General features: G+C 44.9%; 1 protein-coding gene across 2 annotated transcripts in view; it reads right to left on the bottom strand.

Moving 5' to 3' along the window:
- Positions 1-27,255, bottom strand: part of LOC311265359 (neural cell adhesion molecule L1.1-like) — a 48,171-nt gene that overhangs the window by 17,637 nt on the left and 3,279 nt on the right. For both annotated transcript variants that reach the window (XM_084366937.1, XM_084366938.1), the window contains exons 2-12: positions 12,162-12,557; positions 9,367-9,381; positions 7,852-7,954; positions 6,902-7,071; positions 5,876-5,998; positions 5,245-5,415; positions 4,327-4,441; positions 2,369-2,553; positions 1,317-1,448; positions 594-737; positions 25-136 (exon numbers count right to left, since the gene is read on the bottom strand). In XM_084366937.1, coding sequence (XP_084223063.1) covers positions 25-136; positions 594-737; positions 1,317-1,448; positions 2,369-2,553; positions 4,327-4,441; positions 5,245-5,415; positions 5,876-5,998; positions 6,902-7,071; positions 7,852-7,954; positions 9,367-9,381; positions 12,162-12,306 — 1,415 coding nt within the window. In that variant the 5' untranslated portion in view covers positions 12,307-12,557. The remainder of the gene's footprint in view (positions 1-24; positions 137-593; positions 738-1,316; positions 1,449-2,368; positions 2,554-4,326; positions 4,442-5,244; positions 5,416-5,875; positions 5,999-6,901; positions 7,072-7,851; positions 7,955-9,366; positions 9,382-12,161; positions 12,558-27,255) is intronic.

The following is a 27,255-nucleotide window of genomic DNA, read 5'->3' as shown; positions in this document are numbered from 1 at the left end:
TCACATTTTTATAGCTGAACTCACCATGTGATGTGCGGCCGCGGAGAGCCGAAGACTTCACAGTGCAGCTTGGCGCTCCTGCCCTCGGTGACTCTGTACACCACCCCATCAGAGGACAGGATCTGAGGGGGGAGCTCTGAGAGACACAGAGGACAGAGACAGACAGTTACTACATCTTTACTCTCAACATACAGTCAGCGTCAACAGACTCAACGATGTAAGGCTGAAGAAACGTGCATGCGAGCTGCAGTCAAGCCGACGGTACGTATAAATAAAAGATGTAATTTGTGCTTTGAGCAGCAGAAAAGCCGGCTAGCTGCTGGTATTGATGCAACTGATTATTATTGAGCTGCATTTAATATTTATAAATTATTTTGTTGTTGAGTCATGTTTTATATACGTAGAGTCAATTTACTGTAAACTTTACTGCACAGTTATTAATTTATGTGTTGTTTATTTCTTTTATGTCCAAAAGCAGAAGAGGAGGGTGATGATGTCGTCTCATGTTGAACTGTATCATGGCAGACTTCGCATCGTCGAACAGTTACGACCTCATCGTAAACACAAACAGCTGCAGTGCAACAGGAACGTACCGATGACGTAGAGGTAGGTGTTGATGAGGATGGAGCCGTGTGCGTTGGTGGCCTCGCACTGATACACCGCCGTGTCAGCGAATACAACATCCCTCAGTATCAACACGCCACCTGACACGCTGCGACGAGGATCATCGTCCACCCCTACGCAGCGGGGGAGGAGAAGAATGGTGGGAAAGAAGAAGAGGAGGAGGAGGAGGTGAAGAGGTTAAAGCAGGAGTCTGGGACTCAACAGTGTGACAACAGTGAGAGTTTGTCAAACAGAAACTCTGAACACAAAGAAATGTTTAACCAGGAAGCTGTCGACCAAGAGATGAAGCTGCAGCTGTGACACAATCTCCTCTCTCTCTCTCCACTGTTGTTTTTCTTTCTTTCTTTCTTTCTTTCTTTCTTTCTTTCTTGTCTCCCTCCCTCTCTCCCTCCCTCCCTCCCTCCCTCCCTCCTCTCTCTCTGGGAGCCAGCCGAGGATCTTGGCGAGTCCCTCTCAACAAAAGTATCCTGTCTAATTCATCTCATCTTAAGAGGCTCTCTCCGTTTGAGTGGCCCGAGTGGAGCCAGGAAACGATCGCTGCCCTTCCCTGAAGTCTCTCCGTGCACATCAGTGTAATGACACAGTCGAAGTGAAACTACACTCAAGTTCAGTTTCAGGTCAGAGAGGACAAATACTTAGTCGTAACTCATCAACTGCCTGATTTCTCCAGTGAACATTAAAAGCAGCCGTACCTGTGACTTTTTCCCCGTTGATGCTCCAGGTGATTTGGGGGGTCGGGATGCCGTCGGCCTGACACTCCAGTCGCACAGTTTCTCCGGGAGCGTACAGCAGGTTGGCGGGCTCCTTCACCCAGTAGGGAGCCGCTGCAGACACAACACAAACAACTGTAAAGAGTGTCCGATCCCATTATCCTTTACATAAAGTGGCCCCGTCACCACCAGCAGCCACTGACGGCACACATACATGAAGGACTGTGACATCACACACACATGTACGGGTTAAAGTGGGAAACGTGGGCCTGAAGGGGCTTCATGGTGCGTTCAAGTGCCCCAATATCATTTAATAATCACATTCTGCTATTTTGCAACAAGCAGTTAATAAATAGCTGGAAATGTCTTCCTGTGTGCTGCTGTGTGTTGCTGTGTGTTGCTGTGTGCCTGTGTGCTGCTGTGTGCTGCTGTGTGTTGCTGTGTGTTGCTGTGTGTTGCTGTGTGCCTGTGTGCTGCTGTGTGTTGCTGTGTTGCTGTGTGTTGCTGTGTGTTGTTGTGTGTTGCTGTGTGTTGCTGTGTGCCTGTGTGTTGCTGTGTGTTGCTGTGTTGCTGTGTCTTCCTGTGAGTTGCTGTGTGTTGCTGTGTGTTGTTGTGTGTTGCTGTGTGCTGCTGTGTGTTGTTGTGTGTTGCTGTGTGTTGCTGTGTGCTGCTGTGTGTTGTTGTGTGTTGCTGTGTGTTGCTGTGTGCTGCTGTGTGTTGTTGTGTGTTGCTGTGTGTTGCTGTGTGCCTGTGTGTTGCTGTGTGTTGCTGTGTTGCTGTGTCTTCCTGTGAGTTGCTGTGTGTTGCTGTGTGTTGTTGTGTGTTGCTGTGTGTTGCTGTGTGTTGCTGTGTTGCTGTGTCTTCCTGTGTGTTGCTGTGTGTTGCTGTGTTGCTGTGTCTTCCTGTGAGTTGCTGTGTGTTGCTGTGTTGCTGTGTGTGCCTGTGTGCTGCTGTGTGTTGCTGTGTGTTGCTGTGTGCTCTTTGTGTTGCTGTGTGCCTGTGTGTTGCTGTGTGCTCTTTGTGTTGCAGCTCACCTTCCACAGTGACAGTGAAGGAGTGCTTGGTGGAGCCGTGGGTGTTGATGGCTTTGCACTCGTACTCGCCGTCGTCCTCCAGAGCGATGCTGTCGAAGTGAAGCCAGCGGTTGCTCATTTGCTGTTGGCCACTTGTTTCATCCAGCCTGCCGTCCTTCTTTTTCCATTCCACCTTCGGTGTGGGTCTGCAGACACGGAGACGAGAAACCGAGAGATCAGCTTGGTCAGAACCGGAGAGAAAGACCAGAAGAAGAATCAGAGGAAGATCAGACTGAATTGATCGGAGAGTGAAGGGCGATGGAGGGAGATGGATCGATTCAGAGAGATATGGAGGAAATTAGAGCTGAATGAATACAGATGATCATGTTAATGATGTAATATCCTATTTCATCGTTAAGGCAAAATTATAATGACGCTCCATTTATCGCCGCGGAGCGATTGAACTCTCGGGGGAAGGAGGATAATTAGAGTTAACAGAAAATAGCACCGACACAGAGGAGATAAAATGATTCAATCAGAAGGATTAGTGTCCAACCTGCGTGAGCAGTGTGTGTGTGTGTGTGTGTGTGTGTGTGTGTGTGTGTGTGTGTGTGTGTGTGCGCGCAGGATGCATTTCAGCGCAAATGTTGTGTGCATCAGCTGTGATATTATATGAACATTTATAACATTAAATACAGTTTTATTAAAACTCAGGCTGTGACTGCAGTGTTTCCCACACATAGACTTCACTCGGCCGGACCTGTAAACGCTCTGGTTTTGACGCGTCCTCTCTTATTAAATGAAGGCCGACTTACGCTGTTGTGTAACAAGTGTACCTTGTTGTTGCGATGCCGTTCTGTACCAGGCTGGTCTCCACTGTTTGGACGGGCAGATGAGGGTGCGAGGTGTGTTTTCTGAGCGACTTTATGAAACATGCCGATGAAGAAGGTGAACGGATCAGACACATACTGGGAGAGAGTTTACATGAAGGTGGACGATTAAAGCAACACTAGATTTACTAATAGGCAAAGTCCTATTCTCGTACCGACACAGGCCCTTTTATGAGACCAGTGATGTGATTGGCTGATGCACTGTCCACATGTTCGTTGTTGTTTCCTAAAACAAAGCTTTTTCTATGCGTTTCGGCCTTTTGAACACACGTTAACTGTGTTTCAGCTCCCAGAAAACTGAGCTTTTGGAAAACTCCTGCCCCCTGGTACTTGAGTTTGTCCAGTGACGTAATAGATGTTGTATAGTTTGATGTTTTGTTTTGATAATTCAACGATGGAAACTGCTGCTGACGATGTTCTGCTGATGTTTTGTTTCTGGGAAGATCGTGAAGGGCCGTCAGTCTTCACTGCCTCGTCTATAGCACCTTCTGCAGCTGAGCAGTCGACCAGAGTTTACAATCTGCTTCCTGTTTACAACATCACGTGCACGGCCAGTGTACGTGGATGACCATGAGATGCGTGTCCTCAGGTGTGTCGTATGGACGGAGATATGATTTCCAAAACTCTGCTTCCAAAAACACCTGTGCACGTGTGGACGAGGCCTGAGAGTGTGTTTATGAATCACCAGTCAGGACCTTCACCCAGCTCGCTTCAGTTCACGCTGCTGCATGTTCACACCAACCAAAATAGCAGGTGGAGACGCCCACACGGTTCAGGACCCACTGTCTGTTTGTGTCTGTTTTTGTAACATCAAGTTCATTGCAGGGCCGCTGCTCAGCTGCAGTTCTGGAGGATTAAACACCCGGAGTCACATCAGGTTCTGATCCGGAGCCGCTCGCAGACGGGAGGCGAGCTCAGAGATGAGTTTTTAGTCTGTTACACACTTTGGCGTTGCTTCAACAGCTCACATGTTACTGCTTTGTGTTTGTCTGAACGTGGACTAGTGCAGATATGAAGGAACAGTGTAGGCAGCACACACACCTTTACACACACACACACACACACACACACACACACTGAGATCCTTACAGTCCTTTGGGGATACATTCGAGGGTGATGCTTTCCCCTCTGAGGGCCTGAACAGAGCTGTGGGAGGTGGTGGGACGGAAGAAGTGTGGCTTTTTACCAAGACCGACATCATTACCTGGAGAGAGAGGGGGGGAGGGAGGGGGAGAGAGGGGGAGAGAGATAATATGAAATCAATACATACTAATTTGATTATACATACTAATATCAAACATATATAAACGGGGCTGAAGACTCCAGATGAAGTTGCAGTATGAGAAACACTGGAGGGACTGAAAGTTTGGACATCTCAGCTTCTACAGCATCGAAAATGTTTTGAATTGTTTTGAACTTTCTTTCTCTTTTTTGAGTCTCTGAACGTCGTGGAGGTGCAGATCACAACACATCCGGGAAGTGCTCTTCACCACCATTAAAACAACGAGGGAATATCTTTTGGATGAAAGGTTTCCACTAACAATCAGAATTAAAGTGCCTCGTGTAACCGCCTGAATCTGTACAGTCAGACGGAGAGAGGCGTCGTAAACCTTTGATAATCCGTTCAGAAGGAAGTATTTCAGAAATATCGTCCATGTAACCACAGCTTGTGACAGCAGCTGGAGGCATGTTAAATAAAGACCCATCATCATCATCAGAACGCCTTCATCGTACCGGGCCGCTCTGCTAGTGTCAGTGTGGGTTCTGCTCAGCCGCTCTGATGCACCTCTGACTTTGAAATCTGATTTAGGCGATCAGAGACAAACGGCCTGCAAAACTCATTTCATGTGGCTTCTTTTGCCCTTCAATCTTCGTTTAAAATCAATCTGGATATGCCAAAAACCAGATGTGGGCTGACCTTAACGTTTTAATGTATTGGTGAATTAATGGATTTGCAGTCTGTGTGTGTGTGTGTGTGTGTGTGTGTGTGTGTGTGTGTGTACTCACTGGACATGACGGTGAGACTGACGGCGGTCTCAGGGAGAATAGTCCTGGCTGCTGAGTACTGGGCGTTGCAGATGTAGTCGTCTCTGCTGTCGCTCTTCAGCAGATTAGAGAAGTACAAGTTCCCGTCCAGGCCGACCATCACTCTGTCGTTCTGCTTGATGTGGACCATCTCTGAGGAGAAAGAGACACGGAGCCGACAGAGTTTAGGGACATGGTGTAGGCAGGAGGGAGGGAAACAGAGAGGTGGTTCGTGGCTCAGAGTTTGGGTGCACTGCAGTGTTGACTTTCACATTTCACTTAAACAAAACTGACAAGCTGAAAGGCAGAGAGAGGGAGAAAGAGAGAGAGAGAAGGGAGGACAAGAAACAGGGAAATTATAAATACAAAGAGCCCAGAAACACTATGTGACAGTACCGCATTCATTAGTCTGAGTGGAAACGGTCTGCAATGCAGCGCAGCGATGCAAATCCCTCCATCAGGGTCCTCAGCTGATGGATGCAAACAAAATCCTACAGAGCGGCTCAGACTTTAGACACTTAGAGGACGACTGGATAGAGACAAAGTGTCCGTCTGTCTGTCTATGAAACTGGACAGGAAACAGGAAGCCAGAAATAAAATAAGACAGACTCACTCTTGTCCATCCAGTGGATGTGCGGAGGAGTGGAGCTTTCTGGAGGGTTGCAGGACAGGATGATGCTGTCTCCCTCGTGCGCTCTCTTACGTACTTTTTGTTGTTTTAGAAGAACCGGTTGAGCTGAAAACACCAAACAACAGATTATTCGTTAAAAATACTTCAACATACATCAACAACAGCATCAGAGACGTCTTCCACATCACACTGAACCTCACTGCTGCCTTTTCTAATCAGACTTTATACTATTTAATGCTTCACAGTCGCTGCAACACTATCGATCTGAGGAAATGGTATAATGGAGAATAAATGCGGGAGGGAGGCCGAACTTTTTACCAACGATGGCAGAATTATTCATAAGTGAATTAGACAGTTGCCTATTTACAAATCCAGCAGACACAAAGAAACATTAGCATCCGTTTTCATCTCGCATAGCCAGCTGTGTCAGAAAGGTCTGGCTCGCCCCGTTATCACAGCGCTCCGGCGTGTTTTGTATTTCTTTAAACCGTTCACATCGTCTTAGAAACGCAGACTGCCAACACTTGATCCTGGCGACTGGGCTGCTTTCTGCTGCTTCAGTGACTGTTTCAGACTGAAGTCACACCTCCTGGATATGCAGCCCTGTGTTTACCCTCCGGCTGATCCTGAGCTACCTCCTCCCTCCATCGATCTCCTGCTCTAACAGGCGTGTGTCTATCGGAGGCTGAACGCAGCCAGGTGAAACAGCGACTTCCCGGCATCGACTCGATGCTCGGCAACCCCCGTGCACCCTCCTGGCCCGGGTGACGTCACGGCTCCGTCTCTAGGAAATGGTTGCCGCGGTAACAGGAGATGAGAGAGCAGAACAGGTGGCCCCAGTTAACCTCACTGATGAGTCAGTGAAGTGTGTGTGTGTGTGTGTGTGTGTGGGAGGAGAGGAAGAGGATTTGTGTCTTTACTGTACATCCTTCATAACATCAATGAATCAGCGTGTGTGGATGTACAGGACTGTGTGTGTGTGTGTGTGTGTGTGTGTGTGAGACTCACGCTCCACGATGACCTTTACTGTTTGGGTCATGGCGGTCCCCAGGGTGTTGGAGGCGTAGCAGCGGTAGTGGCCTTCGTACACGTCTAGCGGCTGGTCCTCTTCGGCTCGCAGCGTCCCGGATCCTTTGCGCTCCGACCCGAACTCCTCGCCGTCCTTCACCCAGCGGTAACTAACAGAGAGGAGGAGGAAGTAAATCAAAGACGAACAGACGAACGGCAACTGTGATGGGATATAAAACCTTTAAATGACACAACGCAGGAATAAAACATACATCTGTGCTTTAAGTACACAGATGCACGACTTAATAAATACATGTATAGACTTAAAGAAGCACTCAGGTCCGTCTGTCGGTAAAAACACCTTAAAAATATTTATATAGTATAAGATTTCCTTATAAAAACAGGCGCAGTTATTGTCAGCAGTGGATGTGCACTGTTTGAACATATCTGATGAACAGGTGTGTGTTTCTTCCTGTGTGCCACATCAATAAGCCACACTGATACACTGGCTCAAACACAATATTCACTAAAGCACCAACTGTGGATTCATCCGCTGCTGAAAATAGTCCCCAACACATGCACTACTTCCTCCTGTTTGAGTTAAGTTTATTCAAAACAACAGTGACCACACTGACGTCAAGAAACATAAAGAGTATCTCCAGCTGTCGTCATTAGAAATAATAAAAGTGAAGCGAGAGTGAGGGTATATTTCCAGTAAGAGAAAAACAAGGAGGGAGGTTAGCGAGGACAGAGGGGAGAGAAGCGGAAAGTCGGACAGATGATTTTGTTATTGCTCTGATTGTGTTAGGAGGACATTTATCGTCATGCCAACAGAAAGGCCAGAGGGAGGAAGTGGACAAACAGCCAGACACAGACATATGTCTTGTTTGTACACACACACACACACACACACACACACACACACACACACATTTGGCTGCTGTACGTACGTGGGTGTTGGGTTACCAGATGCCTCACAGGGCAGATAGATGTCCTCTAGAGAAAAAGCTGTGTACGACGTCGGCCACTCTGTCAGCACCGGAGGCTGCGACACTGAACACACACACACACACACACACACACACACACACACACACACACACACACACACACAGAGAGTAATGAAATACTTTAAGACAACTCAATGTACAGCAGATTAATTACCACTGAGTACAGTCACGTAAATACAAGTTTATTTTGACTACTTTATAGGTTCCTTAACATGAATTAATTGACACCTTGCAGCCAATCAGAATCGAGTATTTTCATGCTCACTCATTGGCAAACTGACTCAACAAGCAGGGATATTTTTAAAATCATTAATTTCCATTTTTGTTTCATTAGTTGAGCTACAATCTGTCCATGTTTCTCCAGGCAAGTACAAATCTTTTCCTCCAGTAGAAGTACTGATTCAACCTCTGTACTCCAGTAAAAGTAATAGAGTACAGGCTCTGACATGTACCCCACCTCTGCTCGTGGTACCAGTGCCCCTCCTGACGACCTCAGAGGAAAACAAGGTCTGTATCTGTATCATAACTGAACTCATCTCTGATATCTGCACTGCCGGCTACAGATGTCAGCCTGCGCTGTCATCGCTCGTTTCTCCATCTCTTATAATCTGCTGGGCTTGTCGTAAAGTTTTGACAAAGGGGCTAAATAATTCATATAAAATGTTTTCTAATTTCTACATGATTACAGTCTAACTGGCACAACAAACAAACAGCCGATAATGGACTGTAGCCACATCCTGCTGTAATTGCCTGGCGGCCGAGGGCCTTAAAAGCAAGCGAGCTTGTTGAAAGTGTAAAAAACAAAAGAAACTGTCACAGCCTGCAGCCTCGCCAAGACTTAGACGAGAGGATGCCAGTCCCATGTCAGTCCGCTCATTCAGTGTGAAGCTGGAGTCAGTTAGCTGAGCTCAACCACATCAGCCCCCTTAACAAATGTATCAACACAATGTAACATGACATGTTAATTAATGAGCTTTAGAAGTGCTGGAAGGTGGAGTAGCTGTTCCCCCCCTGTTTCAAGTCTTCATGCTAAGCTACAGGAAGCTAACCCGTTCTTGCTGTAGCTTCATATTTAGCGTACAGACATGAGAGTGGAATCAATTTTCTCATCACATTTGCTGCAAGAAAGCAAAAAAAAAGCACCACATGCATCTTTTTGTGTTGAATAAATAACACATTAAACGCTTCGGGAAATTCTCAGCGTGCCAAGCTAAAGTCAGATGAAGCTTTGCAGAGATGTTCAGTTGCTTTCAGCTGAATTTCATCGGTTCGTCAGTCTGTGTGGACGAGCGTAGGAGGAGAAATGTTCAGCTGTGAGCATCTGAAACTTGAGACCCCGAGGGAAGCGTTGGTGAGCAGGTCTTCACTGTCTGCTCAGCAACACTCCCTCCATCTACATGACAGGCGAGTGGGAATGAAGTCTTCTTCATTGTCACAACAAAGAAAGTCACTTACTGTTCTGCACTTTATCTGTTTGTCCGCACGAAAGCAAGAAAAAGAGAGAAGGGAAACATGAAGCAGGTTCAAAACAAACAGTGACATTATAACGACTCGTCTGAAGGATTCGTCTTCCTCTCGGTTTTCTGACTCAGACACGATGGCGTCGCTGATCAGTTTACATCTTTCTCCTCTGTCTCCCCCTCTCTCCCCCTCTCTCCCTCCATGCTCTCCCCCTCTCTCCCCCTCTCTCCCTCCATGCTCTCCCCCTCTCTCCCCCTCTCTTCACCTTCCCTGTCCTCCTTCATTTATCTCTTTCTCTTCACCACCCCCAGTCTCTGGTTTACATCCTCCTTCCACTCCTCCGCTCTTCTCATCTCCTCTGTCTCTTCCCCTCTCCGCCACACCCAGAGGAGGAGGTCAGCGGCTGAAGGTCGAGCCGAACCCGACTCCTCTTCCTCATCTCCTCTTCCTCTCCTCTGGGACCACGATGGCAAAGCCTCCTGACCTTTGAACTTAACCTCTGAAACCAGAGGTCACTCTAAATCTGATTGGGTGGATAAGTGTGTTTGCGTTTGCACTTATGTGAATGTGTTTAAATGTGAAGATTAAAACTAAATGTAACATTTAACCTTTCAGGATTTATCACAGGACTGTTTCAAACAAAGAGCAGACGGACAAATGAAATGACAAGACAAGGACGAGTGAGAAGAAAAGAACAGCGACACCAGAGGTTAATTCTGGTTTTCATTTCATTTCAGTGTGCAGTGTTTTATCTTTGTCAAACATATCTCGTGTTAATGAACGCAGACTTTTAAAATGCACTCCAAGTTGATTTTGACATGCTGCTGAAATGAATACACTCAAACAAACAAACAAAAAAAGAGCTAAAACTGACTTTAAAGGAAACATTCACCCAAAAATTAAAATTCTGAAGTGTAAAGTTTCGTCCTCCACAAAACGTTTCTGGAGCTTCACAGCAAAACAGCGTAGCATCATTCTCCTGAACAACTGAAGCAGCTGGAGACCAAAAAACATAAAATGTCTCCATGCAGATTGTCTCCAAGTCTCCAGAAGCCAAATTCATTTAAAATGCGTTATTTACGCCCTCAGCACACGGTGCACAAGTCGTGCACCCGCTTCAGACGGAGTGCATGCAATGCTTTTTGCTTAGATTGCGGGCTTAACGAATCATAACGTGCCGTGCGTCATTTGATTCAGGAGAATCTTAAGTTTCAGTCTGGCTCATTTAAAGTCCCAATTTTACATTTGCTTTGTCTGATAATGGAAGAATTCACCAGAATTTTTACAAAACGACAGTCAAAATGTCTCGTATGTGTTTATACCGTGAACTCAGACGTTTGAAAAAAGACATACATGTTTGTTTAAGACTAACATATTCATTTTGTCTTCATCTGACTGTAAGTTATCAGCCAGTATTATCGTCTGCGTTTTGTACTTCAAACAGGTTGTAATCCTACATTTCCTTTACTGACCGTGTGTCAACAAAGGTTCAGAGTAAATAGAAAGGTTATTAAATCTTAACAGAGGATATTAAAGTGGCTTTTCTCAGAAGAAATATATTTTCCACTGAACACGAACAACAAAAGTATCTCGGCTACAATCGTTGCCTGTTGGCCCGAAGGAAGAAACTGCATCTGCTTCCTCGACAAATCAATGCTGCAGAACACGATGATGTAATCTCGTTCACTACGGAGCCCCTGAAGGCCCAAACTCCATTTTACAGGAGATTTTAAAGCCTCTAAAAAGCATAATTATTTCAGAAGTTATTAAACATTTCAGGACAAAAGTTATTTTAGCTGCCAGCTGCTGTCTACGTCTTTTTAAATAAATTTGTGATCTTGGGTCTCTGGAGGCTTGGATCACAGCAGAGCCATTTTATGTTTTTTTTTAAAAACAAAACCCCAGCTACTTCCATTGTTTAGGAGAAAGCTGCAAGGCTTATGCTTTTGCTGTGAAGCACCAGAAATGTTCAGAAATCCATTCAGAAATCCTCAAAAAAGACGCTCCTCTCATGTGCAGAACTTGCCTTGGAAACATCACGTTTCTAAGTTTTCTTCAGCATCAAAGTAAGACAGTGATGGCTGAGTGTTTATACACGAGTACACTGCAAACAGGAGGTACCAACAGCTAATTCGGGAAAGTTTTATTGGCATTTTGGAGTTTTTTTCGTGTTTTCTTGGTTGTTGTCTCCAGCTGCTTCAGTTGTTCAGCAGAAAGCTGCACTGCTGTTTCACTGTGAAGCTCCAGGAATGTTTTGTGGACTACGAAACTTTATATCAGACTGGATTTTACTTTTTGGCCTAACTTAATGTTGATGAGTTGATAATTTAAAGTATGATAATTACATGGACATTTTCCATAGACAATGAAGTGCATTGATTTTCTGTAAAATACTTGGTTCCCCTTAACTTTATACGTAAACACATCAGGTTTATAAATCTGCATTAATTTAATTTAATTTAATCAAACTGAGTTATTTCATTTATTCACATTGACTCAACATTATAGAAAAACTTTGAACTCAAGTCTTCATATTAAATGGAAAATTTCCATGTAATTAAAATACTTCAAGATGAAAGAAATTAAAAAAATAAAATAATTAAAACTGGTGTCTGTAACATGAACATCGTTGGATCATCTGGGGGGAGTTCTGTGTTTCGATGCTAATTAACTCTGAGGATGATGTTGAAAGAAAAAAATTAGAAATGGAAACAGTGAACGGGGGAAACACACTTCCCATGTGGCGGCTCTGACGGCTCAGACGGAGGTCGAGGTGGAGCAGTACTCACAGTTGTCGGGGATGTGGATGGCTGCCTGAGCGAGCGGAGGTGTCGAGGTGAGGAAGGACAAAGGGAGGAGGAGGAGGAGGACCAGGGGGAGGGCGGGGGAGCACGGCCCCCTATAGCCCGTCCGCCGACGCTGTGACACACACATCTCTCAATGTCCCATGAAAAGTGACGCGAGACACCCACACACTCATCAACACATAAACACACACACACACCCAGCCAGACACACACTCCAGGGACCTGCAGACCCTCGGGAGAGTGGAGACGAGTAAACAACTGGGTTTTAAGTTGTGTGTGTGTGTGTGCGTGTGTGTGTGTGTGTGTGTGATGCGTTCACAGTCCAAACTCTGAACGAGGCTCTCTGCCTCTCGGTCAGGTCTCTGCTCCGGCTGCCGGCTGTGGAGGGCGAGAATAAGAAGGAAAAGGGGGGAGAGGAGAAGGGAGGGATGACCGCCAGAACAAAGGAGGGGATGATGGGGGAGGAAGAAGGAGGGGAGGAAGAAGGAAGGGAGGGCACACGGGGCAAGGAGAGAGGAGAGGAGAAAGCAGAGACATCATTAATTTCATCAAACATAACTCATCCCAGAAGAAGACAAACATTAATGTATTCAGAGGAGGAATTAATGTTGACCCACAAACAAAAACATCCCAATTAACTAACTGTGAGTGTGTGTGTGTGTGTGTGTGTGTGTGTGTGATGTTGAAAATTCATTTCAATACTTTAAAACACACGTTGGAGTCCAGTTATTCATCTAACGCACCGCAAATCGAAGACAATAGGCGCCGCTGTGTTTGTGTGTGAAGGACGAAGGGGTGAGGTCATCGTGATAAAGACAGAAGATCAGATCAAAGCAGCAGGAAACATCTTCTCTGCTAATGACATTACAAAGAGAGACTGTGTGTGTGTGTGTGTTTCTGCCACATCGACTGCATTTCCATTCATCTAAACATCTTCTCTTTTGTCCCTGGCTGCTGACTGAACGCTGACCCGTGACAGCAGGAGTGTCGGGGGGTTGGCGGGGGGGTGAAAGCAGACACAGATGGATCAGGCTCTCCCCCCTTTGTTCCTTTATACCTCCTCCTCGCCGTGCAGGCCAGAAAACCCTCAGCGCTCCAAGTTTGGTCATTTTCTTGTTGTTAACTTGAAGTGAGGGATTACACGCTCCTCCTCCGTGGGTTCATCTTAAAGCTCGTGAAATCCTTCCTCCAAATCTGCTCTGCACTTTTTACTCACTCTAAAAATAACCAACTGGCACCTCAAAGCCCTCGAAACCAGGCTGCGGCTCCATTTATGGGAAAACTCTCATGAAACATAACAAGAAATTCAAGGAGATTCCTCTAATGAACAAACAAAGCAAAGAGTACAAAGTCAAAACGCTGCTCCAGTTTTTTCCTCTGGCTGGAGTTTCTTAATCAGCCTCGTCTCCGAGGAGTTACCTTTGTTTACTACACATCTCCGTCGTCACACTGTGCAGGGAAACAGTCTCCATCTGTATTATGTTCCCTTGCTACGTTGCTTCTAGTGAAGCTGGTAAAGTTTAAAAAAAAAGCTAGTTGTCTTGGTTAAATGCTAAAAAAGTCAGCTACCGCCTGTATGGGTTTATGCTAAATGCTCAGAAATAGTGTAATACAATCACAAGTGGAACGTGTGATATAGGCGAATAATAGGCATCTACTCAGATTGCCAATAGACGAGTTTACCTTTCTGTTGGTTTTTATCTCGTGTGACTTCAACCAGAAGACTTGATCTGTTATAAAACGTCTTAATCAATAATATTCTGTATTAGACACGTTGGCAGGCTGCAGGGCTCAGCTGTTAGTGGTTACTTTTTAAATATCTTAACTTTAGTCTCGTGCTAACATGCTAACATTAACCTGCACAGTTAACTACAGCAGCTTCGGGTGTTAAAGATGAAATGAGTGTTTCTGCCTGGTTCGACTGAACAGACACGGGCTGATACGCTGAAATATGAACGGACAACAAGGGCAGAGGAGGTCACACAAGGTGTCATAACTTATCAATCTGTGAACGTAACCGCCTGGAGACAGGGCTGGTCTTAACACACACACACACACACACACACACACACACACACACACACACACACACACACACACACACACACACAGAGGCAAGGAGTGACAGCTGGCTAATGTAGACCCCCTCCTACATCTAATAATTACGCAACCTGTCCCCAGCACACATCTCTCTCTCTCTCTCTCTCTCTCTCACACACACACACACACACACACACACACACACACACACACACACACAGATAGACAGGAAACATACATGACCCCCATTTCAGCTCCTATTGTTGTCAGATCCTCGCCCATCTAGTCTGCTGTTGTTGTCAATTATGACTCCTGGCACACACATTCACACACATGCACACACACAACACATACACACAATCTGCCCAGCTTCATGGTCACTTACACACACTCTCTCACTCACACACACACACATACACACACACTCTCTCTCTCTCACACACACACCTGCCCCCAGCCCTTGGGGCTGCTGTTACCTGCCAGGCTTATTTACAAAATAAATGATCCAAAGAGAACAGTGGGACATAAAGTGTGTGTGTGTGTGTGTGTGTGTGTGTGTGTGTCTGGGTGTGTGTGTGTGTGTGTGTGTGTGTGTGTGTGTGTGTGTGTTGGGCATTAACGAGGGGGAAGATAACGACCAGTGGTAGGGGTTCCCCAGATGTAATGAGGGCAGACACAGACTGTAACAGACATACAGAAAATGAATGATGGCTGATGGAAATGTCCCAGCATGCTCCAGTTCTCGTAATAACATCCAGCAGATACTCTGATTCTGGTGTGCGGTTGTTTAAAAAAACAGAAGAAGCAGAAGAAGAAAGGGGTTATTGATGTAGACTTCCTTTTATTTAAATATTCATGGACCTCCTACCGTGTCGCTGAGTCGAGGAGGGGGGAGGGCCGGAGCTCATTAATGAATTAAGTCTTAATCTAAAGACGAATGATGGCGGCTCGTCTTCTCTTCAGACATGAAGAAGAGTGTGTCTGTGTGTCTTTATTCAGGCTGCAGCTTAAAGACACTTGACCTCCGCTGACAGAGAACGCTCTCAGTTGCAATTCACGCCGCACAATGACATTTAATACACGGTATTGTTCACTTTTCATCGTCCCCGGCGCATTACGGCCTCTTGAATTCAATCAGACAGGGAGCCACTAGAGAAGAGGGAAGTCCATTTAGGATTTAGAGATGAGTGATGTGCAGGAAGAGTCTTGAAATCCTATCAGCGCTGCAAGTTAGAGCATCCAGCACATCCATGGAGGAGTTTGATATATTTCAACACTGCATGTACAAATCAAAGATCTGTGTTTTAATCCTTGTGTTGTGCAGACGCTGGCCTTATCTCCGATGTCTCACACCCAGAGCGCCATGTCTAAAAATCACAACAGCCACTGCAGATCGACAGAGAATCATTTGGTAACTATTTTGATCATGGTCTGATCATTGAAGTTCATCGCATTCAGGCTCCAGTTTTCTTTGTAGTACAAGAAAAACAAAAGTCATAACGTCAGAAATCTGACTCTGTAACATAAACATAAAGCTAAACATTAGCCACCATAAAGCTAATACCAGACTAAACACCTGTAAGTACTGAATAGAACGAGAGGGTGTTTTACTTTTTGTTTATAAGAGGAATGTGTTATTTCATCTTTCAAAAGTAAAATCAACCAACCAACAAACAAACAACCTGACCGACCGACCGACTGACCGACCGACCAACCAACAAACAAACAACCTGACCGACCGACCGACTGACCGACCGACCAACCAACAAACAAACAACCTGACCGACCGACCAACTGACCAACCAACAAACAAACAACCTGACCGACCGACCAACCAACCAACCAACCGACCAACCAACAAACAAACAAACAAACAACCTGACCGACCGACCGACCGACCAACCAACTGACCAACCAACCAACCAACCAACCAACCAACCAACCGACCAACCAACCAACCAACAGATGAACCCACCTCCTTGGTGGTGGCCGCTTGTTGACATCTACATCATAGTGTGTTATTGTTATTTATGGCGTATCGTCCTTATAAGTGCTAAACTTAGAGGCTGAAATGAAGGTGATCGGCGATGCATGGATGAATAATTTTGTCTTTTGTATACTGTATATTATTCTATATAATCTTAACACTAAGTATCATTAATGGCAGATATGTTCAGAGTCAATTAAACCCCATCCAGACCCTGCGGGCAGCCATGTTTCTGTTCTGTACCGCTTAACATTAAACATACTGTACCAATTTCCTCTATCTGTTGCCCCCCTGCCTCCTCCAGAGTCCTGAGCCGTCCCACAGAACCTGAGGGGCTTTAGAGGGTCGGGCAGGTGGACCAGCCAGTCCATCGGGAGGTTTGGGAGGAGGGGAGGCACGGCGGGGGCAGGTGGGACGGTCTATTGGGAAGCCTGAGGCGCGAGGGATCAGGGCGGAGGGGATCACAGAGTGGGGGAGACGGAGGGGGGGGGGTGCAGGTGGACGGATAGAGAGCGACAGAGCGAGAAATTAATTCATTGATAGATTCCGATCTGCAGGAAAGAATTGGGAAGTGTGGATGGAGAGATTAAGCAAAGGCGAGGAGGAGAGGTAGGATACTACACCCTGAGTGCACAACACACACACACACACACACACACACACACACACACACACACACACACACACAATGAAACAGATGAAAATGAAAGCTATTCCCAGTTTGTCCCTCCCAGTCGGCCGCATGACCTAAATTCACCTAAATTCATTATTCATTACATACCTCATATTTACTACTGCACACACACACACACACACACACACACACACACACACACACACACACACAGGCACACAAATGCTGACCATGCTATGCCCTGCAGCAACGAGGTGCGTTGAGCAACCCATAGGTGATTTTATCCACATTGTGTGTGTGTGTGTGTGTGTGTGTGTGTCAGTCTGCAGATCACACTGCTGATGTCCTTCACATCAGACTTCATGAATATGTAACAAAAATGTCATTTTAATAAAGCACCACTGAGTCGATCATGTCTGCGTTTGTGAATGGGAGGTTAGATTGTGTGTGTAAGTATGTGTGTGTGTGTGTGTGTGAGTATGTGTGTGTAAGTGTGTGTGCTGTACCGTCTCCTTAAAATTACATTTCTATAGGATGACTATTAATGAGGAAAAGCTATTTTTTCCTCCGGATTATGTTAATGCAAACTTAATGAGAATTTTGGATACAAAATGCAAATAGTTCATTATTAATGTTTTTATGATTAGGCAGTCGGTTAAAGTCGGGGAAAAACGGTAGTCACAGTTACAGATTGATAAAATAAAGACACGTGACATGTTTACCGTCTGTCCTTTAGGATAGGGCTGGTAAATTATTCTAGACGCATCTTTTATTATATTTGTAGAAAATCTCTTCACATCCCGACAGCAAACATGAAATCAAATGTTCCCACAAATAAAGAAACAAAATCAGGTGTGTGTGGCCGTACGAAGTCCATTCAATCATTTCATTCAGCCTGAATGAATGACTGGACAAGCTGTAACAGTAGCCATGCTCATTGTTTATGTTCATTATGATAAGGTGAGATGTTTCCTGACATGAGGTGGTTGGATGTGGCGAGCAGCAGCGACAGACGACAGTTGTTCAGCAGTTAGCTGCTCATTCTTGGTTACTTATACAACTTATTAAATACTTACATAACGTATTTTAACTTTCAAATTACCTGAGACATACTGCTAAACTATCTTTGGCGCTGACAGGTGTCTCTGAAGTTTGTTCTGATGTCCTATTAAAACAATCTCTGGAATAATTGAGGTTGACTCAGCCAAGAGTTTGAACAAAATCAGCAGTAGCAGGTCTTTAATATCCATTTTGCCAAGCCAGTCTTTACAGAGCGTTATCGTTCATCCCTGTGGACGCTCACATCGTTATCCTTATTGTGATGGTTGTTGTGACAGTGGTCACTTGGTGTGGACAGAACTTTAGGCTTTAATAAGCTCCAGTGAATGCTCGGTTACTTTCTTGGTGATGAAGATACTGAAACTGAATGAAGAGATTCTGCTTTTGATTCATGGCCTTTTGGAAAATAACTCTTTATATAATGATCATTTGTTTGAACAGACACTAGAATCTGTTGTCTTCCCACAACTGTGGCTAATGAGTTGTCCTCCTCTTCTTCTGTTGTTCCTTTCACTGTCCACTGCAGCTGGTTGTCTCATTGTCCGAATATGAGATGTGATATCAACACATCCGGTTCCCGGCAACCGGTCACAAATCTTTCCGGTAAGTGACTCTCGGTTGTTTCCAGCATGATGACGGTTTGTGTCACCCTCTCTGATGTCATCGTCATGTCACCATCACCTCCACACACATTCAGACACCCACTCTCACGTGTCTGTGTCGAGCTGCCTTTGTGTCCGTGTCTAACTGGACTGGGAGTCCCTGCGGTGGAGAGGAGATGAATAACTCGATAAACACGAGGAGGTTTCTGACCCTGGTACAAAGCACATCAGCTGACAGGCCTCCAACCACCCGCCGTCGTCTTCTTCCTCTCTTTCTTTGTCTCTCTCTGTTTGTGTCTATTCCTCCATCATTACCTACTTTTCCTCCGTTGTGTTTGTGTGTTCAGCCTCTCTCTCTCTCTCTCTCTCTCTCTCTCTGGCTCCACACCAGTCATATTTGTGTGAAACGGCTCGAGGCAAAGCTTAAATATGAAAACTCTCCAGTCTTATCAGCTTCAACCATAAAAGAAAGGCTGTAATGAAGAGGAGAGCATCCAACCCCCCAGTAAATGAGGCACTGTAGATTTGTCCAAATAATGTTCTGGTGCTGGGTACGATCACTGGCCGGGTTTGTTAGACATGCTAAGGCTCGACTCTGGGGATGGGAACGTCGGTTGGTCTCCCGGTCGGCCCACCGCTTTGATAAACTGAGATATCTCAACAATTATTGGATGGATTTCCATGAAAGTTGGTGCAGACAGTCGTGTCCTCATCAGCCTGAGTCTAATTTGTTTATAACCAAATACCTGCAGGACTGAAGGCATTCACAGCAGCTCCAACCGTACTGTGTGTTTTGGAGATAATAAGCAAATGTTAGCATGCTACAGTCAGGACTTAGCTCAAAGCACCATTGTGTTTAAGAGCATCGACTCTTGAACTGCCTGTAAACTCCATCAGAAATTGGACTCGCTGGTTGTAGACTGTGCAAGCTGCCGCTGGCCGACTATTTCTGTCAGCATTCGTCTCCCCTGGTTGTGTTTGCAAAGTTCATGTTGCTACAGGAAACAACGACAACATCCTCTGAGCAACCTGCACACTGAAAACAGGTAAATTACCGTAATCCTAACCGGGTCGCTTACAGTACGAACAAAAACCATAACTGAACCGGATATACGGGTGGATAGTGAGATATCATCAGATGCCTGGATGTGCATCTATTAGAGATGCAGCTAATAAATGTTTTCATTATTGATTAATCTGCAGATTATTGTCTTGGTTAAGCAAATCACACATTTCCCTGCAGCACAGCGACGTCTTCAAACTGCTTCTTTTGTCCAAAAAACCCCCGAGATATTCAATTTAGGATCACACGAGACAAATCACAGCATCAAATCCTCACAAGAGAGAAGCTGAAACGAGTGAATGTTGAGCATTCGTGCATCAGAAATGACCTCGTTTATTATCATGATGTATGTCCAGTATCTCGCTGTCAGACTCTGGAATTATACCTTTGTGCCATTTCTGTGAATTTGCCTTTCAGATGGGTTGGGGGAGACTTTTTTACCCGCTGGTCCCACAGCACAACCCGACGCCTTTCACATTCAAATCAGCTCTTATTGGCGTGACATTGTTTAGCCACCTCTGGATTTCCCCCACCTCCAACCACACACACACACACACACACACACACACACACACACACACACACACACACACACACACACACACAAACACACACCCCTGCAGACACAAAGCCAGTGTCGTGTGTTTGTTTCTGATTTGCCTCTCGCCACACGACAAACGAAGCGCCTGCATAGGAGCGCATAAATCAGTCATTAGTGACGGTATGTTCCTGGATAAACAGCAGCTCCCGCGCTGGGTGGCTTCCTCGCCCCGGCTGGGGTCTATTAGATTTAGCTGAGGGGCGAGTGGCACCAGCTGTGAGAGGCCACAGTGTAACAGAGTGCTCAGGGCGGTTTATACAAGACCCACGGCCATACATCTATCACTGCCTTCACATGAAATGCAGCGTGAGGAGGCAGAGTCACACAGTCATGTAACTATTAATGAGCTCTGGTTAAAACTCAGTTAAACAGTTAAACGTCGACAGGAAACAGGTCCTTTTAGCTGATGTAATCCCCCGCAACAGTAATTGATTAATCTAATGTGATCATATTAACACAGAGCCGATTAAAACATGAAATCATCAACAATGTCAGTGATGCACTCAGAGTGACGCTGTCCAGCCTCGGCCTCGCTGACAGAGCCGAGCGTCCTGCAGCTGCTGGGAAGGTTCACTGTATGTAATGTCAATCAATACCCAACATGATCGTATATCACAAGTCTGCGACGGGCCCAGTTAACCAACGCCATTAACACACTGCTGACCAGCAAGATCAGTGAGCAGACTGACTCTGTTTCCTCTTCTTCTTCTTCTTCTTCTTCTTCTTCCTCTTCTTCTTCTCTTCCTTTATTTGCTTCTCTGCTTCTGAGAATAAGCTGATTATAAACAGGGTTGAGAGAGGAAATGCCTCAGACACACACTGTGAGTGAGTTTGTATGAATAAAGCATAAATCATATGTTGCAATTCTTTCTGTAGCATCAAAGCAAGTCTGTCGGCACAAAACAACGAGCTGCAACTAACAATTGTTTTCATTATCGGTTAATCTGTAAATCATCGTCTTGGTTGAGCAATCGCAAATTTCCCGAAGCGCAAAGTAACAACTTGCTGCTTTTGTCCCGAAAACAAGACTTCATTTATGATCACACAAGATAAATCAAAGCAAACAGCTGCTCAATGATGGATCTGGCAGACAAAGAGCAACATCCCCACAGCTTACAGACGTCGACCGAGGTACGTTGGAAAGACAGTGTGACGAAGATGTTGCGACATCAACCAAATGCAGACATCTCGGCATGAGACGTATGTGTGCTATCTGGGATTCATTTGGAGACAAACACCGTAATCATTAGGAAGCCAACTTCTGAGAAACGCAGCCGGCCCTTGAGCTGCTAAATGCTTCACTTTCATCACCAGCTAGTCGCTCACTGAGTCAGTCTGATGTTTGCTGCTGAGCAGGTCAGTGGACGGTGGGCTGTGAGAGCTTTGAGAGCTGAAACAAGCTGCAGGAAACAACAGCGAGCTCACACGTTTAAAGGTTTCTGCAGAGTCCGGTGATAATTCTTCATGAACGATTTAATACACGTGTAATAACTTGATCCATCGTTGATGACAGCAGTCTTAATAAAGCATTTCTAACTTTATATGAGGAAGATAATTTGATCGGGCGTTCTTGCTCTTGGTAGCGTGACTGTAAAACTTTACAAGGCCTGAGGCAATAACCCGCCTAAAGAGAGAATTACTCCACATTATGCAGATGAGTTCCTGTGAAATGTTTCCACCACTGGCAGCGTCTTCACACACACACATGCATAATCATCCACCCGCCCACGCTCTTCCTCTTTTGAGCCGACCACGTCCACCCGCCCACGCACACCCACCACGACCCAGAGGCTCGTCTGGCTCTCATCCTCAGACCGGGAACCAGCTGCTGCCAATCCACTGAGAGCTCCGACTCCCAGCAGCCTCAGCAGCCACTCACATCACACCTAATCCCTGCTGGCAGGTAGAAGAAGTTACCCTGAGCTTTGATTCTGCCTCTTCACATAATAACCTCATCCTCTTTATCTTCAAGGTGTGGGGTCAAGCCCGGCAGCCGCTCTGCAGCTCACGAGGATCGGCTGGGAAACGGTTTAGATCTTGAGATGATCGTTACAGTCGCCTGGAAAATGTGTCTTCTCTGTATGTGTCTGCAAACTGAGGATATGTTTCATACGTATACATTAACATTTCTACAATATGTGAGCTGATCTTTTGTCACCTGGACGACACGACTGCCAAGCAAGACAAAACCATTTCAACCAACAAATGTTAGCGACCGTTTGGTGATTCTGTAGCCGTCTTTGTGGCAACTAGAGCTGGTACTCTGAAAGACATGTTGGGAGAGTTTCCAGCTGTGTTTGTGGCGACAACACCAGGAATTTTAACCCAGAACAAGATCTTTTCCTGACCCGCAGGTGTTTTTTTGTGCCTTAACCTAACCGCAGCGTAAGCACATCATTGTCACGACGATTGATACGGAAAGAAGTCGCACATATCCGATAAAAAGTTTCAACATATTCGTGGTTTTGCAGAAGCGTAGCGTGCCGACATTAACTCTGGCGATTGTGTTACGTTTCAGACACAAACACCTCCAGATCAGAGTCTTTGTGATGAAATGTTGTCCGCTTGAGAGCGAAGACAAAGAACGTGTTTAGAAAAAAATGCTGCAAAGAGAGAAAAGACAACCAAATACAGACACAATGCAAGTAGCTCAGAACATTTTTTTTTAATTTCTCTAAAAAGAAATGAGCAGAGAAAATCATTGTTATTGCAGTTGTCAGCTGTGAACGTCCAGTTAGCCTTTTGCCGATTTGTCTGAATGTTTAAATGTTTTTTGTGTCTGTGTTCTCTAAACTGCCTCAAACTCTCAGAGCCGACACACAAAAATTTACTCTGACGTCCGTCTGGATGCATCGTGTGTGTCTGTCACGTTGTCTCTTTGTCCTTTGACCAAAAAAGCCACAACTGTGTCTCCAAGTTACACCACTCCCAGGTGGGAGGTCGCATTTCTTCATCTCCACTCAACTCAGAGATCCTCTCTCTCTCTCTCTCTCTCTCTCTCCTTCTCCTTCATCCCTCTGCAGCTTCATCCTCTCCTCCGTCTCCCCCACCTCACCCCACCTCACCCAGAAGGAGCAGGAAGGAAGGTTTAAATTAAAAGGGGATTTGATGCTTATCATTTTATTCAATCAGTCGCTGAAACTGTCAATTTGCATCACGTGTAAGTGTATGTAGCCGCTCTCTCTCTCTCTCTCTCTCCCATCCCTTCCCGTCTTTCCCCCATCACCATGGTAACCCCCTGACTCCAGCAGCACACAGTAATATTTCTCTCCCCCATCCCCCACGCTGCCCCTCCTTCTTTTCTCCCATCCCCCACTCCGTCCCTCCACACCTCTCCCTCGCTTTCTCTCCAGTGCCACTCCCTTCATCTCCTCGATTCACCTCTGCATCTCGTTCTCTCTCTCTCTCACACACACACACATATAAATGCACACACACACACACTTTCTCTCGCTATTGTCTCCCACCTGCCTCTCCTCCTACGTTTGCCTCGACTGCTCTGCGGTTTGTCTGGTTTTCAGGAAACACATTTTTTTTGTCCAGCTTTTTAAATCACAGCAACACAAACAATGTCAATATCCCACGATTACAAGCAGCCGACGGTCAGCTGTGGGCGAAGTGACAGCGTCAGAGACTTACTGCAGGTACGAAGAGATAAAGGAAAGCAAAAATAGAAACAGAGGGAGAGAAAACCACGAAGCGTGGAGAAAATAAGACTTTCCAGTGTTTTGTCCCCGAAAGGTTGTGCTCCATCTCAGATTTAAATTATTACAGACATTATTTTTGATGCTAAAATATATTTTAAATGTTAGAAATTGAGAATAGATGCATCAATCTGAGCGTAATGGACTTGCAAAAAGATAACATATATAAAAAAAGATGCAATCCATTATATCACAAATAAAATCCATCACCCTTCAGACGACTGGCTGTCACTGCTGAGGACGCTGGTGTCACTCATTCAAAGGATTTATACCAGAACGATCAGAACGATAAGTTCAGCTTATGAAATAAATGTTCAGTTGTTTGACGATTAAATATCAGAAAATGTTAAAAAATAAATCGTCACAGCTCAAAGCGACGTCCTCAAATGTCTCGATTTGTCCAAACAAAGATGCAAAACCCCGAAAATATTCATATTTTTGAGCTGAAATCAGAGAAATTTGGTGCTGAATTCAAATGTTTTCATCTTTTTTTAAGGAGTTGAATAATTTGTAAGAGGACATATTTTAACTGTACATGTGAGGCTGCAAGTCACAACCACTGTCTTCATCAATAAAAATTACTATTGTGTTTATTTATAAATAATAATAAATAAAATAATTATTCTTGTTAATACTATGCTGATTATATCCAAGGTGACATCACCTAAATATAAAAATTTAAAGATATTCTGTTTATAATGGAAGTAAAAAAAACACAAGAATTTACCACTTGACTTAAAAGATTATTAACACACTCAAGTTGTTTGCAACAGTCCAAGAAGTAAAGATATTCAGTTTACTAAAATATGCGTCAAAGAAAAGAAACAATCTCTCACATTTTGGCAGCTGGAATCAGATAATATTTGATATTTGAGATTGAAAAAGATTATCCTAATAGTTGCTGAAACATTTATCTGTCCAGCTGTAGGTAAATGTTTTATTAATATTTATTGGAGTTAAACAACTTTAAAGACAAATATTTTAGTGTTTTCATTAGAGATAAATCTGCTGATTATAACCAAGGTGACGTCTTGTAATAATGTTATTACTAGTCATAAGATATTCAGAGAAGCTGTAATCAGACTTTATTGATGATCAGAATATTTGCTGATACATTTTACGTCAATCACATAATGGATTCATCTCTACAGGATGTGCATTTCACGTGTGCCTTTATTCTTAAATCAGTCATGAGAAATATTGATCAGACTCGCATGAGATGGAAAACATATGGATTAAAACGAGCTCCTGATCAAACCGATTTACAGACTGAAAGATCCCCATCGACCGCCACTTCAGCCAGGTTGAGTCAGACTTCTGGTCACTGTACTCGGTGTTATGTTCAGATTTATCGAGCAGCATGTGATCATCTGTCACTCGAGTGACTGATGATATTGTTGTCACATATTTGGCCCATAAAGTGTCCTCTGTGTTTGTGGTCAGTTCATGAATGGACTCTTGTCACGGTCCAACCACAGCGGCCAGAAAAACAGACACAAGTCACATATTTGCAGGAGGAAGTGTGTGTGGTTGTGTGTGTGTGTGTGGTTGTGTGAGTGTGTGTTCACACATGTGTACTGTACATAAAGCCACTGAAGTTAGATTAGCTGTTTCTGAGGAGATTAAAACCCCAAACACAGAGGGGCTGTTAAGACCCTCCTACAGTGTCTAATCCGAGCTAATGGATGCACCCCCGACCCTCCACACACACACACACACACACACACACACACACACACACACACACACACACACACACACAGGGGGAGGGAGGAGACATTAGGAAGAAGAGCTGTGAGGAAAACCAGAAGAGGAAGAAGAAAAAGAAGAAGAAGAAGAAGAGGGGAAAATAGAGAAAAGGGGCATTCCTCTCATTTCTCAACACAAAGGCCTCATTCTGTGGAGGAGAAATGTAAAAACGAGGGGAAAGAAAGAGAAAGAAAGGCCAGAAGAGAGGAAAGGAGGACCAGAGGGGAGGGAGTGGGGTCGTGAGAGAGACGGATGAAGATGGATGAGAAAAAGCACAATGAGAAACGCTGAGGAATCAGAGACAGAGAGGAACCGAGAGAGCAAAAGTCAGACTAATCTCATTTTCTGGGCCCAGACTTCCCTTCGCGACCCGCGGTCCTGCAGCTCAGACCTTTTAGTCTGGCTCCAAACTGCATCCTCAACCTCTCTCCTGGGACTTTTATTGACTTTACAGAGCTGCCACGACAAGTCAGATTCATGTCGTCTTTTCACAGCGCTACGCTATCGCACAAATCTAGACGCTACAGGGAGGTCAGACAATCTGTCTGCCGCGTACAGCACATGTCAGAGAGAGACGCAGTCTGACTTCAAGTTAAAGATAAACACTAGTGAGACAAGACAGAAGTGAAAGATACCAATCTGTCTTTTCAATAGTTTAACTATCCTCATAATATCTCTGAGTCAGTCGGCAGTTTAAATATTTTCAGTTATATAATTTAACAGCATGATTTTGAAAAGTATCTTTCAAACTTGTCTGACTTTCACTTCAAACTAAATAGTTAAACCTTCACAAACAGTTATATGATTTTTTTTAATCATCCCTTGAAGGCTCACAGACAAACATCATTTCATATTTTTAATGGAAAATGTGAGCTGACTTTTAAAACATGCGACTGCAACAAAAACTCAAATGCAAACTTCAATAAACATCTCTGCAACTTAACGTCAACACTGTCGTTCCTTCACAATCTTATGGCCAAATCTTAAACAATGCTCCTTTAACCTGAGTTTGCAAACAGATAAAAACAGGCTAATAAGGATGAATCCAGCCTGTGTGTGTGCTGTGTTCATCGTACATGCAGATTAAATAGCCTCCCGTTCCTCTCATCAGTGTTCTCATCCAGCTCACAAAGTTAACGTTAGCTTCATTAGCTATGTTTCTCTCCACGTGTAAAATGGAGGACCCATTGTTTAAAGGATTTCCTCTCAGCCTCGGTGTAAACTGCATATGTGTCGTCTGGTCTGTCTGTCTGGAGTCGAAGTACAAAAGATGCGCTAACATAAAATAGCACCAGATGGTTTCAGTCAACTTGACTACTGCCAAGCATGAGAGGAGAGGATGAGGGGGGCAAGAGCAGAAATTGGACTAAAAAATCCTCCTACGCCAGATCCTAACTTTCCCTCCTCCTCCTCCTCCTCCTCCTCCTCCTCCTCTCTCATCCTATTCCCAGTCCAGGCTTTCTTTTCATCTCCCTCTCTCTCCGTCACATTCCCTCTTTCCTCCGGCTTCCCCAGCTCTTTTTGGGGCTAAATCTTTCCTCCTCCCCTTTGATAAACCTCAACTTTCGTCTCTTTCACCCACTGATATCTCCTCCAATCTCTCCCCCTCTTATCCACTTTCCTTCCCCTCATCTCCT

The sequence above is a fragment of the Pagrus pagrus genome, assembly GCF_965226575.1.
Source record: "Pagrus pagrus genome assembly, chromosome: 11".
Taxonomy (NCBI): Eukaryota; Metazoa; Chordata; class Actinopteri; order Spariformes; family Sparidae; genus Pagrus; species Pagrus pagrus.
The sequence above is the reverse complement of the archived record's forward strand: the minus strand, read 5'-3'. Positions and strand labels throughout refer to the sequence as shown.